The sequence below is a fragment of the Solea solea genome, chromosome 7 (genome assembly GCF_958295425.1).
Source record: "Solea solea chromosome 7, fSolSol10.1, whole genome shotgun sequence".
NCBI lineage: Eukaryota > Metazoa > Chordata > Actinopteri > Pleuronectiformes > Soleidae > Solea > Solea solea.
In genome coordinates, this window is record NC_081140.1 from 16930926 (window position 1) to 16944859 (window position 13934).

At 37.8% G+C, this 13934-nt stretch overlaps 1 protein-coding gene across 1 annotated transcript in view; it reads right to left on the bottom strand.

Annotated features, from left to right (window-relative positions):
- cbl (Cbl proto-oncogene, E3 ubiquitin protein ligase) overlaps positions 1 to 13934 on the bottom strand; it is a 32246-nt gene that overhangs the window by 11183 nt on the left and 7129 nt on the right. The window contains exons 3-5 of the mRNA XM_058633721.1: positions 3773 to 3919; positions 3006 to 3162; positions 603 to 724 (exon numbers count right to left, since the gene is read on the bottom strand). Of these exons, the coding sequence (XP_058489704.1) occupies positions 603 to 724; positions 3006 to 3162; positions 3773 to 3919 (426 nt within the window). The remainder of the gene's footprint in view (positions 1 to 602; positions 725 to 3005; positions 3163 to 3772; positions 3920 to 13934) is intronic.

Below are 13934 nucleotides of genomic sequence, written 5' to 3' on the forward strand. Positions count from 1 at the left end.
GTGGGAGACACTGAACATGTGCAACAATGAGCCTTGGTGATAGCCTTGATGTTTAAATTAGAAGTGGAGTGAAAACTTGCGGTTCCTATAATTCAAACACATCACTTCTGACAGTAAACCGTCACTTATAATGTCTCAAATCACTTAAATCAACCATTAATCACTCAGATGCCAATGTGGGTGTACACAGGACTATACAGTGACATCAGCTTCCAGCGTGCAATCAGACAATTGATGGTAGGCACCAGTACCAGTATGCACACGCCAGCAAAAATAGGTGTGTTAACCCCAGACTTAACTTGTACCACCAGTCAGTGTATACATGTTAATGTAGATATTTTGCATGCATGTGTATATTTGCAACACGCACAAACAGTCCTGAGAGGTGCAGTACACAATACTGTTGTCAGTGAACACAAACATGGTTACATGATGAGTCTCAGCTTCACAACTTTCTTGGATACTATGTGTTGTTACACATTAGTCAAATATGTATTGTGTTAAAAATGTGCAGCTATCATTGCAAAGCTTCACTCACACCATAAAACCCACCGTAAGACAACAGTTATTAGGTCCTATACAGTACAATGCCTTTGTCTCACCTGCCAGGCTTATGGATGAACTTCTGCAGTCGTGCTTTGACCTCATCGTAGGTGAGGAAGGCCATGTAACCTGGGTGAGTAACTGCCAAGCTGTTCCAGTTTCGCAGCAGGGATGACCAAGGCTACAAACACACACACACACACAAAAGAAAGGAGGCCAAGCATGACTCATCTAGTGAGGGAGTAAACAGTCAACATAACAGCATGAAGAGAGCAAGTAGACTGCTTGCATCATGGAAGCAGCTAAAACAGTAACTGAATGAACATGGGTCAAGGAGTCCTTTAAACTGAATTTGCAAACCAAATAACTAATTTCTTCAAGTGTCAAAGAACAAGGAAGATAACTACACTAGCAGCAGCTGGTCCTTTGGTTGCACTGTGTGCAATAGTAAGTAGGAGATTCTGCACTTCCTCTGGCTGAAATGTGAAATGCGATGAACTCAAAATTGAAAATAAGCTGGAGCCTAAAATAAAAAAGTTAAAAAAAACACCACAACCTTTTAAGAGGCACCTTTTAATGGCAAAAATAGAAAGCTGTAGATTCATCATGAGTCTAGATTAAAAACCGTTGCACACAGGAGGTCAAGTCTCCTCTGCAGAACTCTATTTTAGATTAATCTCATCTCACTTATACTCTGCAGGGTAAATGTGATCATAGACTAAATGGGTCAGTAAAAAAACATGATGATTAATGTTCAATATCCAGTAGTTGTACATTTGTTTTGCTGCTGCTTATGCCACTTGCACAGTAGTTCACTGTAAAGCAAATATGCAAACAGAGCAAGCAAGTGCTGCCCAAAATACAGGCCTCTAACCAGCACTGCATCATTCTGCCTAAAGATACAGCATGACATGACACATTTTGATGTAGTAAGTCTGCTGTATGTCAGGGAGACAGTTTAAAATGGCCACAGGCTTACTGCCTCATTTAGGTTTAAAGGCAAAGAAGCCATGGTTCCATCAAGTGGAAAGGTTTGGTTCGGTACAGTATGGTAGGTATCTTTTGCCTTTTCATTTAGGATCAAACCCAAAATACTGCATTTTTTGGCACCCATCCCTTGGAGTGAAATGGTGTGGTATGGTCAGGGTTAAGCCAGACCAACTCGCCCCAATAGGGCGACAGAAAAACATAAATTGCGATCAGTGTAAGGAGGCAAAACACCCGCAGTCTATTCTCATACAAAGTGTAATGTCTTGTTGAGACAAACCAAGCAGAAAGAAAAAGCTGCCGGTCCTCAAATATTGCCTGTGCCACGTTCAATGTCGTGACATCGCACCGGCACGCAACGCAACCTTGGGGCACAACCCACACCCCGCCTAACAAGTATAGGTACTGTTGTCAGTTAAAATGCAAGGCTGACCTAGAGCTTTACCAATCCAAACTGAACCATACCACGATGGAAACACAACATTAGAGAAGGTCTTTCTCTGTATAAGGGGGTGCCCTTCACACAAGTAGTCATGTGTAATGCTACAAACCGAGTAAATGACATGCACTCATGCATACAAGACATGTTGCAAGAGGTTTTAAATAATGCAAATTAAAACTGAGTTATGTGTTGAAGTTTTATAGCATGTAAATGGTTTTTGTACAACACCAATTAAAAGAGTATAATTATAATTAATTAATAAATAATAATACTTGAACCATATATAGATAAGCTCTGAAGATGGTGCTTGATAAACTCTGTGTGCCCTTCCTCCATCCTTTCCATTTCTTTCTTTTTAATCAGCTGCACTTTCTGCTGCTGCTTCGGTCTTTAATGATGGCTGTTTCCTGTGGCCATGGTAAATAAGCTGCAAGTGTGGTCTATTCATTATGAGAAGGGTTAGGGCTTGGTTAATTAAAACATCTCATAAATGTCAATGCAAGCAAATATGTAATTAGATTCATGTCTAAAGCAGTATTCTTTCATCCGTGCCATTTATTTTTTCATCTAAAATTAACTGTCTTTGAGAACGATGTCAGTGTGACTAAAAAATAGAAATTTCTTGGCCTTGTGAGGCAACACCAGACATATTTCTATCTATGCTGCGTGAGACAAGTAGACAAGTGCTTTAACCTCTGTCTTGTCTGACAGTATAAATATGCCAGCAGATGGACCAGTCAACTGAGTTAACGGAAAAAAGGAAAAGTGTTGTTCATTATTTACTATAATCTATTATTTCTGGGTTTAAGCCATGGGGGTGAGAACTGTAGCACATGCCTGCTTGAGACTGACTCTGGTCCAACCGAAAATATACTCGACTTGCGTGTATTAATCCGACTTCGAGAAATTCACTTGGATGTTCAGTTGGATGAACATGTATCGATTACTTTTGATGTCATCTAAACATATTGACTGATAACAAGAGGAAAAGGGTGCAGTATGTCTGTGTGTGTGTGTGTGTGTGTGTGACTACCTGAAATAGCCGTGTGAAGATATCAAACTCAAAAACAGAGATGTAGTCATTGCAGGTGAGGTCTATGGTGGACTTGAGGGCCATGGCCTCCAGTCCAGAGCTGATGGGATGAAACTCATGAAGAGACTGACGGAAGACCTTCCAAGGCACGATGGTCCTGTATCACACAAAACCAAAACAAAAGCAAATCGGATGATGACATTCCCTTGCAATTACCAAAGTCAAACATGACAATTAATGAGCCAATTATGCACCAAGGGAACTTCACAAAGCGTATCACTTTGTATTTTCTAATTTATCAATCCTAACAAACAGAAGTGGCTCTTGGTAATTGGAAAACTTAAGCAATCTGAAACAGAATTCTGAGAATTAGTGGTCATGAAAGCGAAAATGATGAGATCATTTAAAGAAAGAGCTAGCAGATAAATGTCAATGCACTTAAACATATTTGCAAAATACAGTAATTATTTTTCCCTATATGATGGTCTAAGTTTCGGTCAGTCAGTGCCGACTTCCCACATTAGATGCAAGACAGAGAAATGGGGAAATTAATGTTTCATGATGTGGTATTGGGAAACCTAGCAATTAAAAGGCCATTGTAGTTCAACATGGCTGGTTTATTTTTGTACTGCATGCAGTTATGACCTCATTTTCTTGGGAAAACTCTGTAAGGGACCCCAAAGGGATGCAGGATGCCACCGTGGAACCACAGGAGAGAATATTTTAATATTCTATGTGTTAAGTAATACATAATTGAATGGACTCACTTGTCCCCAAAGGCACGCCTCCAGAACTCTGCAGCATCTGCCTTGGTGATGCGGAAGTTGTCACCCTGAAACAGACCATTGGGGAAAATGGCCTTCAGCTCTGCCAGCATGTGGCTGAAGATCAACGACAGCTTGGTCAGGTTCCGCCTGTGGAAATATTAGTGAGAAAGGAGAGTGAGATTCCACATCTTTGTCATAACACTGTCGTTACAACATCAGTAAAGTGACAACGCTTTAATGATATTCTCTAAAACAACGTAAGTATTAGCTGAGAAAAAATTTAAAATTGAGTGTGAGAAATTCTGCAAAACACTGGTTAGTTTACATGATGATAAAGTAGTGAACCAAGCTTTTCTTTAAAAAGGTGTTCAAATAAAGTAAAAAAAAAAAAAAACCCAGGACAGAATATGAACTAGCATAGATATATTACTTTCACAATGGCTTTTCAAAATACATCTGATATAATACATTTTAAATCAGCAAGTTGAAAGAATACAACTGTTCCTCCACCATGTTTTCTCAAAACAAGCCCCCATGATTTATTAGGGGAATCCTGCAACCCTCAACTGCAACCTTGAGCATTGCAAAAGCAGATTTGGAAAAAAACTTGTGTTTTGTGCAATGTGCTTTAAACCATCCACTGGGACCATGAAGCCATTAATTGGGTTTTTACATATTTTTAACAAGGCAACCTCACATTGACACGACGTGTAGGTGGACTGCTTAGTCTTAACTTATAAAAAAAGAGATTCAAATACAGACTGCACACTTCCACAAGAACTTTAGTGAGATTTGGAGTTTGGAGATAAGAGTGGGGTCTCTGCGATTAGCAGCATCAACGATGCAAAAAGTCACAGGTCCACAAACACAACATTTAAGGACACACATCTACACCATTACCGAGTGTATGAAATGAAGAGGCCAGTAAATTCCGATATACAGCTGACTTCTTCAAAATGGTTTTATTCGACAAGGAATAAGAAAAGACAATGGGGGCATAAAACTGTGGATAAAAGTGAGAGGGAACAGGACAAAAAAGGTGACTAGGAAATAAGCATGACACCATTCCCTGCACCTCATCACAGCAATATTACGTGGAGAAAGTCATGATTTATGAGGTTGCACAGAGTGAGATTGTGCTTGACTGCTGGGCAGGGTGAATTGACATGCATGAGAGATGGCAATGAAAGCATAGCTACACTGCAGCTGCCCTACACTACACTGCGCCCCCTTTCAGTGGAGAGAAGTGGAAAGAGTGAATGAGGAAGGAGGACAGTGACTGAAGATGGATGAATAAGATCAGTGTATGTTGAGACCCTGCCAAAATAGACTGGTGCTTCCCAGAACCTGCAATACTTGCAAACTGTGAAGAAAAAAAGGTTGTATTTACACCCTTCCAGCCGTAAATAATCCTAAATCATAAGTAGCTTGGGGTCCAACTTTTTGAACTACACTGCCCAGTGCCCACTTAATTCTACGGAAAAGACGGATGAAAGAATTGTATGTCTTTGCACATCAGTGATATAATGTGGAAAACACAAACACAGAGACCAGGCTATTTTCTCTGTATTTGCCTAGAAAGCTTGTGCAGCCACAGTCAAGAACACTTTCAAATGTCACTCATCTCAAGAATAAACAGGCATGTGTGACAATGCATTTCTGTGTTTTCTTCAGCAGCTGTCATCTCAGCGGGAGGTCCTCCCAGTTCGATGGGAGGACTTCCTGGCCCTACTGGCCATTAAAGCTGCTGCCTCATCCATTCTTCTGTCGACCTCTCCCTACCCTGTGCTTTTATCTAAACAGCATCCTTCCTGCTTGACTCCAATCTACAATAAATCTGAAATGAATTAATGACAGATAACACCTTTCTATATCACTTTTGTGTGAATTTAATCTCTCCTCACGTCTAGGTTAGTTTACCATGTTATGAATAAACTTACCAACTCCACTCATCTCTAAACGCATGAGTTCCATTCAACCACACTAAACACGGCTGGTGTTAACGCAACAATATATATTTTTTTTGTATTCTGCATTCATTTGTTATCTTAGACAAATTAAAGCCTGGAATGTGACACTACATTGATTAAATTTAGCTCCAGCCACTACAAAATCAGGACAGAAAGGTGCAAAAATATACAATACAGTGATCTGCCGTAATGTTTTACTAACAGAAGCAAGCAAACACTGGTCTGACTGGCATCAGATTCACATTGTGGTACAGCTGTCTCTAGCATTTGATTTGCTCAGTGAATGAGACTCTGTTGTGTCTTTTTGTCTCTCAATGACAAGGGCAGCATTACTAAAGACAGAATAATATTTTGAACTTCTACAAGTTACAGGTTCAATTCTGATTGCACATGGCAGAACATGCCAATATCTGTTTTAGCATCTCTCCATCTTAGTCCCTCTCTGTCCTTCAGAACCAGCTGTGTGTGTGTTTTGAGCAGCAGCCAATGCTCAAATAGCCAACCCTACAACTGTCACAAGCTTCTATGCCAACACTAACAAATGGGCTTTATATGAACAAAGAGTGGTTTGGTGACCTACTCTGGATGATCATACATTAATAGCGTTTTCTTGGACCATCTCTCACCATAACTCTTAACCACAACCACAGCAATAAGCCAAACATTCATTCTGAACACAAAGTTTTTTGTCCAACATCCCCCTCATGCTATAGATTGACCTCTGACCTGGCAGCTGGCTGCTCCCTTCCTGTTTCCTGCTGGTTGTGATAAAGAAGCAGAGCTAGCCAGCCAGTAGTGCACTATGCTAATGCACCGCAGCACAGGCAGCAAGGGTCAACCTTACAGAATGAGAGTCTGTCTGGACCAGCACAGGCACAAGTAGCTGTAACACCATCGTGCAGCTGTATTATCTTTTCTACACAAGGCTTAAGAGAAAATGCAGATCAGTCCTGAGCCCAGCAAAACTAAGCTACCACAATCAGTTCCATTAATGGATTTCAACTACATTTTGGGAACCATTTTCTTTTAAAAGGATACATAAATCCAAGTTTCTTAATAATTTTTTATAGAATTGCAAACATCAAAAAGAGTAATTGTTTCGCCATTTGACAGCAAGAACGAGTAAACAAAATGTACGAATTGTTTACTTTATTAATTAAGAAAGTAACTGAAAGATTAATCAATAATTAAACCAACCATAAGTTGCAGCTCTTTATAAGAAACATAAGAAAACAGTTTGGAAGAGTCATATATTTAGGTATGTTTTGGACACAGAGAGTAATCATGTCATACACAGAAATGAGCTGTATGTGTCGACTACGAATAGCATTTTTTGCTTTAGTAATTTTGAAAATAAAGCTGACTTCATTCCAGACATCTACCAGGAAACTGGCAGATGGTCATACTGCTCATACATTCACTACCTACTACAGCCATCTTAAAAAAACTAAATAAAACAATTAACAAAACAACTGCTATGCAGCCGTGCAAATTCAGACTGCAGCATAATGTGCATTTTAGTTTTTAATTAATATTAATTCAGGGTTAACTCAGACCATAGGTAAGGAGAAATGAATAATAACTGCGTGATATAGCAATGCATTGACCAAAAAAAAAAAAAACTGCTCAGAAATCGTCTTAAAACTGCTGAACATTCATCTAAGAGCATATTTGGGCGCATGTTTTACCCTGGGGAGCTGAGGAGCATTATGCTACTCACCATCAGCATGTATTAGTGAGAGAACGTGAGACGGCTGCTTAGTGAGGCCACAGAAACATAAATAAACATGATGCTCTGCCATTTGTAAGCGTGAATATATATATATATATATATATATATATACACACACACACACATACAAACACATATACATACATATATATATAAATATATATATTTATATACATACATACATACACATAGATATACACACGCACGTGTGTATACAGCCCCAAGCAACAAGTGTAGAGAATGGTGCAGAACACCTGCAGCCTCAGAAGTATGACCTATTCTTTCCATTTGTAGAACCTAAATTATATAGTATAACCCTTTAGCTGTTAAGCTAACCACCAAGAGCTTTCTCCTCACAACCAACAAGCTCACTGCTTATATTTTATGCATAATATAACCATCAAACAGGTCAACCTGAGCTACACAAGGTGATATTTTATAGGGGCTAGTAAACAACAGATAGGAATAAATATAATATAGCAAAATGTAGGTTCACTGCCAAAAGAAACAAAAACACACATCTCTGCAATTTTCACCATCAACCCTTTTCCCATTTGGACAGTTTGACAGCAGGAGACTGTGTAGTCTGTGAGGACACTTTAATCTTCAGCATCAAACAACCCACCATTTTTCCTTTTTCAATGATAAATGTGTGAGTGGGAGTAGCTATATTATTAAACTAAATATAAATGGTAAAACCTGAATAATTGATATTGCACATTCTTATAGCCTCTGTATATACGTTTTAACATAGTAATGAAAAAAAGCAGCCTAAATGCTTTGTTCTAAGGGTTAAGGTTGATATAATCAATCACTGGCACTGAGTGAATTTCCTGATCTGATTTTTTTTTTACCAATTCTATTGTGACCTGGACAATAGTACAAATTAAGATTTATATACAAAAACACAAATGTACAAATAATCAGGTGTCGTGACAAGAAGCAGCAGCAGCAGCCAGGAACACAGAAGATAACAGTGCCAAGCACCTGTTACAACCCACTGAAAGAAAGACCCCACAATAAGCACATGCAATCTGCCTTTACTACACTATTCTGGGGATAGAGATGCAAAAGTAGCTCTAGTCTACTATAGGCCTTTCTAAAACAATAAAAACTGTGGGTGGCTAAAAAAAGAAAGAAAAAAATTACATGTTAATATAGATGATGGATAAAAAGAAAAATAACACTTCATCTACACTTATTCATCTCACTAGTTTTATCCATGAACTTGTAATACTTAAGAAGCATTCACAATTTGTAATAAACAGCAGAAAATACAGACACATAAATGAAACAACTGTATTATAGTTTGAGTTTTTATTTAATTATGGCACATGGTGATTTTTTTGGCCAATTTCTACAGCCGCTTTTAATTTAGCAGTTTATTGATTGCAATTTGCAAATAATACAAACATTTTAATTCCGTAATCAGTTACTAACACTAACGTTTTATGTCGCCACTAACTATATAAAGCATTTTCAAACCGATTATGTAAATACATAAACCAGGTAATAAAAAAACTAAAAAACTTTTGGATGAAAATGCAAAGTTTCTGAGAACACAAATGGGTAATTAGTAATAACTAGTTGCTTAATAAATAATAATAATAATAATAATAATAATAATAATAATAATAATAATAATAGGTCAGTGCAATTAATTGATTCTGTCTACCTAGGAGGGTGCATCAAAGCTTCATGTCACCTGTAACTTTGGCCTGAATAATAGTTCAGCCTCATAGAAGGTTGAATAAGTTCAAGCTTGAGGAAGACATTCCTACAAACCCATAATGTAATGATCACCTACGCATGTATTGAACGCATGTTTCTATTATGTAAAGGTTTGGAGCAATATGCTGTCAGTAAAGGAAGGTAGTGATGAGGAAGTAAGTAAGATGGGGTGATAGCAGCAGAGTGAGGGGCTAACAGACGTTTGGATTAAGCTCTTAATGAACTACTGCATGTGTGATGAGGTGTAGAGGGCTTATGAACAAATATGTTCTTCAATACGAGTTAAACTGCTGATAAATGTCTCTTTAAAATTTTCAGAAAGTACATTTAAAAATTCAGAAAGCCAGGACCATAAATCTGTAGGCAGGGCAGACAAATGAATATGCTTACACACAGCAAAAGTATTCAGGTTATTATTCATCCTAGGCTAATTATATGAGCCTACCTTAGCAGGATTTCTGGTCATACTTGTACCAAAACAGTCACATGAGACACTAGATTATTGTTCCTCTGAGATCAAACAGATCAACATTTTTTAATGCGCTTACAAGTGTTGTTTTTTTTGCTAGCAGATCATGAACTTTTGTCTTATGGGAGTTTTCTGGCAGGTTTGAATTTACCACAGGTGGAGTCTGATCAAAATAGAAACAAGAGGAAAAAGGGAGGTGTGCGTGTGTCACATTATGTGATATTTCAGGTTTGGGTTGTTTTTTTTTAAAATAATTTTGCAAAAATAATACATTTACATGGAATTATAGGTGTACATTAATGTGTATGTTACATTTATTGTGGATTTTTTTTTATTTTGCACCTGTAAAATAAAATAAAATTGTGAGTTTGTGAAGAGCAAAGATGGAGCTTTCTTTTCTCAACCCCACCACCACATAAAACAATCACAAAGAGGAAATTTTAAATTGGTTGCCATCGGTGAAAATAAAGTTCAGGGCGTGAACAAGTTGACAAAAACTCAGCTCTCAGTGAAGCATGCTTTTTAAAAAACACAGCCAACAGCCATAATGATTTTGATTTTCAACAGCAAAGGTGTGTGAAGACATGAGAGAGAAATGCGAGAGCAAAAGACTAACACCCACAATAAATACACGGTTTCACAACATTGTTATTATAGGCCTCCAGGTTTGATCACTTTTCGCAGTGTACGCTGTCCCATGGTGCAAATGCATCACCCTGCAGCCTATAAGCCCACCACTTCCTGTGACCAGCTGGACCTATCGACGGTGGTCAGGATGCAAAAGCAGCTTAGCCTGTCAAGATGATCAAACAGTCTCTCACAGAGAGGTCAAAGCCATATCCGGTGAGACACATGGAGGAGGGTTTTTATAAGGACACATTGATCAACACTGCTGTATTACTCTGCTCAGGGACTGCGCAGAATGTGTAGTGCTTGACATATACGTTTCCTATCAGACCGCAAGTAAAATAAGGAACTGGCAACAGACAAAGCAGCTGTGAAAACCAAGAAGCTCACAGGGACACCACATTCAAGAGATTACAGTTAGAACTCACACTACTTCAGTTAAAATTAACTACACTACAATGTTGTAGAGTACACAAGAGCCATAACTAAATGCCTGCTGACTTTTGAAATGAGCCTTTTGAAAATGTCCACAACTTAACATGTACTTATTTTTGGTATATTTTAGTATATTTTTAATTGTGGACATTTGGTTGGACAAAATAAGCAATTCATTTATGTCACCTTGGACTCCTCTATATTAACACCACAGCAAAATGTATCTATACAATTGCAACACTGGTTGGAGATAGAACAGTTAAGTGAATTGTGAGACCTAACTTGAAGAATATTTCATCATAAAAGTAATTTGCTACCTGCATCACTTCACATGCCCTACCCTTGGACCTGGAATATCTCTCACATGGGCCACAACTTTATTCATCGTTGTAGTTTGTGTAGTTTTATTAACTGTTAACTGCAATAGGGCTGTAACAATTAATCTTTCTAATAAATGATTAATCAATTCCAGATACTAAATTAAACATTAGTTTTATCTTTTTAATCTATTAAAACAACATTTCTGAATGATCAGCTACTTGAATGTGAATATTTCCTAGTTTCTTTGCTCCATATCACAAATAAATCATTAAGACTGATTAACTTTTATTTGTGGACAAAACATTTGAAAACATAATTTTAAGGAATTGCCAATGAACATTTTGCAACTTTTTGTGGACCAACTAATCAATTTATCAAGAAAATAATTGACGGCTTAATTAATTATGAGTCATTCCATATTGATTTCAGATGTCTAGCTCAATCTAAATAATCAAATTAATAATTAAACTGATCTCTGATGGAGATTATTCCTCTTTAGTCTCTTTTCAGAAAAGTCACAAGAAACATTTCTACACCTCAGTGAGGAAATAGACAACACATACTTATTTCTGGTTGGGTGAGACCAGAAATGTTGGCTGTGCCGTCTAAGCCAGAAGAGGAAGTGAGTGACAAACAAGAAGGAAGTGTTGACTGTGTTGTGTTGATTCTGTGTGATAATGTAAGTGGTAATAATTAGATCTTGCTCGCAAAAGACAAATGTATACCCACATTGTGGCAGTTGTGTTTTTACCAAAGTTCTGGCAGTTTATTCTCTCTCAAATTTGAACTCTGTATGAATTGAAGAACACTGTGAAAACAGTGCTTAATCAAACTAATTATATATGTATGTGCACATTATTTGCTTATTCTCTTAATGCTTAATGTTCAGCTTTTCATTCTAAGCCATACGCCGAGTTCAGCTGCAGCACAATCACGTGCAAGTGTCTCTTACAGCCATTGGTTGAGTCTGTAGATTGTTAAGTGGGCTGACACCCATTGGTTAGTGTCACCGCCACTGCTGTCTCCACATAAACAATAGCAACCTTTGTGTGTTAAAGTCTGGCCGTGTGTTCTCCCTGCTTCAACCAAGAATTTGTGTCAGTAAAGCATCTTGGTGGTAGAGTGACGATGAAAACAAATTTCACAGAGAAATTTGTTTTTTAATGAATTATACAACTTCATTGTGGTAAATACAGGGTCCTCTGGGATAAAAGCTTCCTCTGATTTCTCGTTGCCTTTGTGGGATTTATTTATTGTGCAACATTACCATCGTGGTAAAAGACAGAACAATCTCACTACGGAACTGAGCAACAACATGAGGATGTATCACCTAGAAGTGGCTAAATAAAACAAGCACCTAATCTTCCCACTAAACAATGGGTACCAGCAGAATAACCGGCACCTGCATGGCTATGCTTCATTCCATTGTTGTACTTTGCACCCTATAAGATCAAGATGGGAATGAAGCCATTCAGCTTATGTGCAAATGGTGCATATTTTGGCGTTTCTCATATTTCGGATTTTTAAGCATAGGCCCGTTCTGTCTGCAGTCCATTAACAGCCAAATTTCTTCAAGTGGTCTCATTTGTTTGTGCATCGCTTGTGGACATTTGTGCAAACATGCAAAAACATAACTGTCTTGCTTAGATATGCGAAATTATTGTGCAAACCAATGAATTACCACTTTATGGTCAATAAACCACCGCACATGCACAAGCACACACACACACAATAATGTGGATACGTTCAAAGAGCACTCAATATTAATTTACGCTATACTCATAAAGACAGTAAGGCTTCCTTACATATTGATTTCCTGTTAAACCTATAACCTGAGAGCTGGCCAGAGGAGAGCCTTTGTATTGGCTAATATTTAGTGGGTCATACATGAAATAGCTCAGAGTTCAGGAAAAGGTTGGTTGAAATTTTTACATCAGCCTTTTACCCAAACAGAATTGGTGTTTTGGGAGCACTGAAACGCTACATTTTGAAAATGGGTCTCGGAGAAAAATGAATACATCTCATAACGCCACTCTTGCATTTCCGTGTATATAATTACCAATACACTACTACACAAAATGATGTCATAGTTTAACCCCTCTCATGCATTTGCTGTCACTGTATTCGTCATCAACATCTTCCTCTTCTTGTGTTTAGTCTATTTGCTTTATGATACCTTATTTTCTTTATACATCCCTCTGGCTTGATTCAATCTGTAGACTTAAGTAGACTTATTGTAATAAAGCTTTATTAAAATAAAAAGTATGTACACAGGGTGCATGCTTTCATGCATATGCTCAATGTCTACTTTGTTTTTGGTGTATTTGCTTATGCACTACAGCGGTTAAAGTTGTTTTAGGGGAATTCCTGTAAATTAAAAAAATGCTAAGGTTAATGTTAAGGAAAAACTTTTTAAGGGCAAAATTAAAGTATAGGGACGTTTCTGTTTTCGAGTGGATAAGGCCTTGCAGATGTCGAGTGTGGAGTAATCCTTTAAAACAACATAAATGAGAGCGTTTATGAATAAACTCCAAAATCCAGTTTTCCGATAGAGACACAATTATTACAGGTGGAAGAATGGATACACTGATCACTAGATCTCCCTGGCCCCTGCACTGTATGCAGTGGGGTAAAAGTAATCACATGGCAGGCTAACTTCAAAGACGTACAAACTTAATGCAACTTGGTCTTGAACACTTATCTTATTAGTCAAATTGTATTTGAGATTAAAGTTGGGCTCATCGCATTTGTGTGATCTATTTCTGTTTATAGTTTGTGAGTTTCTGCAGAGAATATTTCAATCACTGACATTTCTATGAACAGCTATCCGGATGTCCAGAGTTCTTCCAGTGTCACACACGCCCCATGACAAACCAA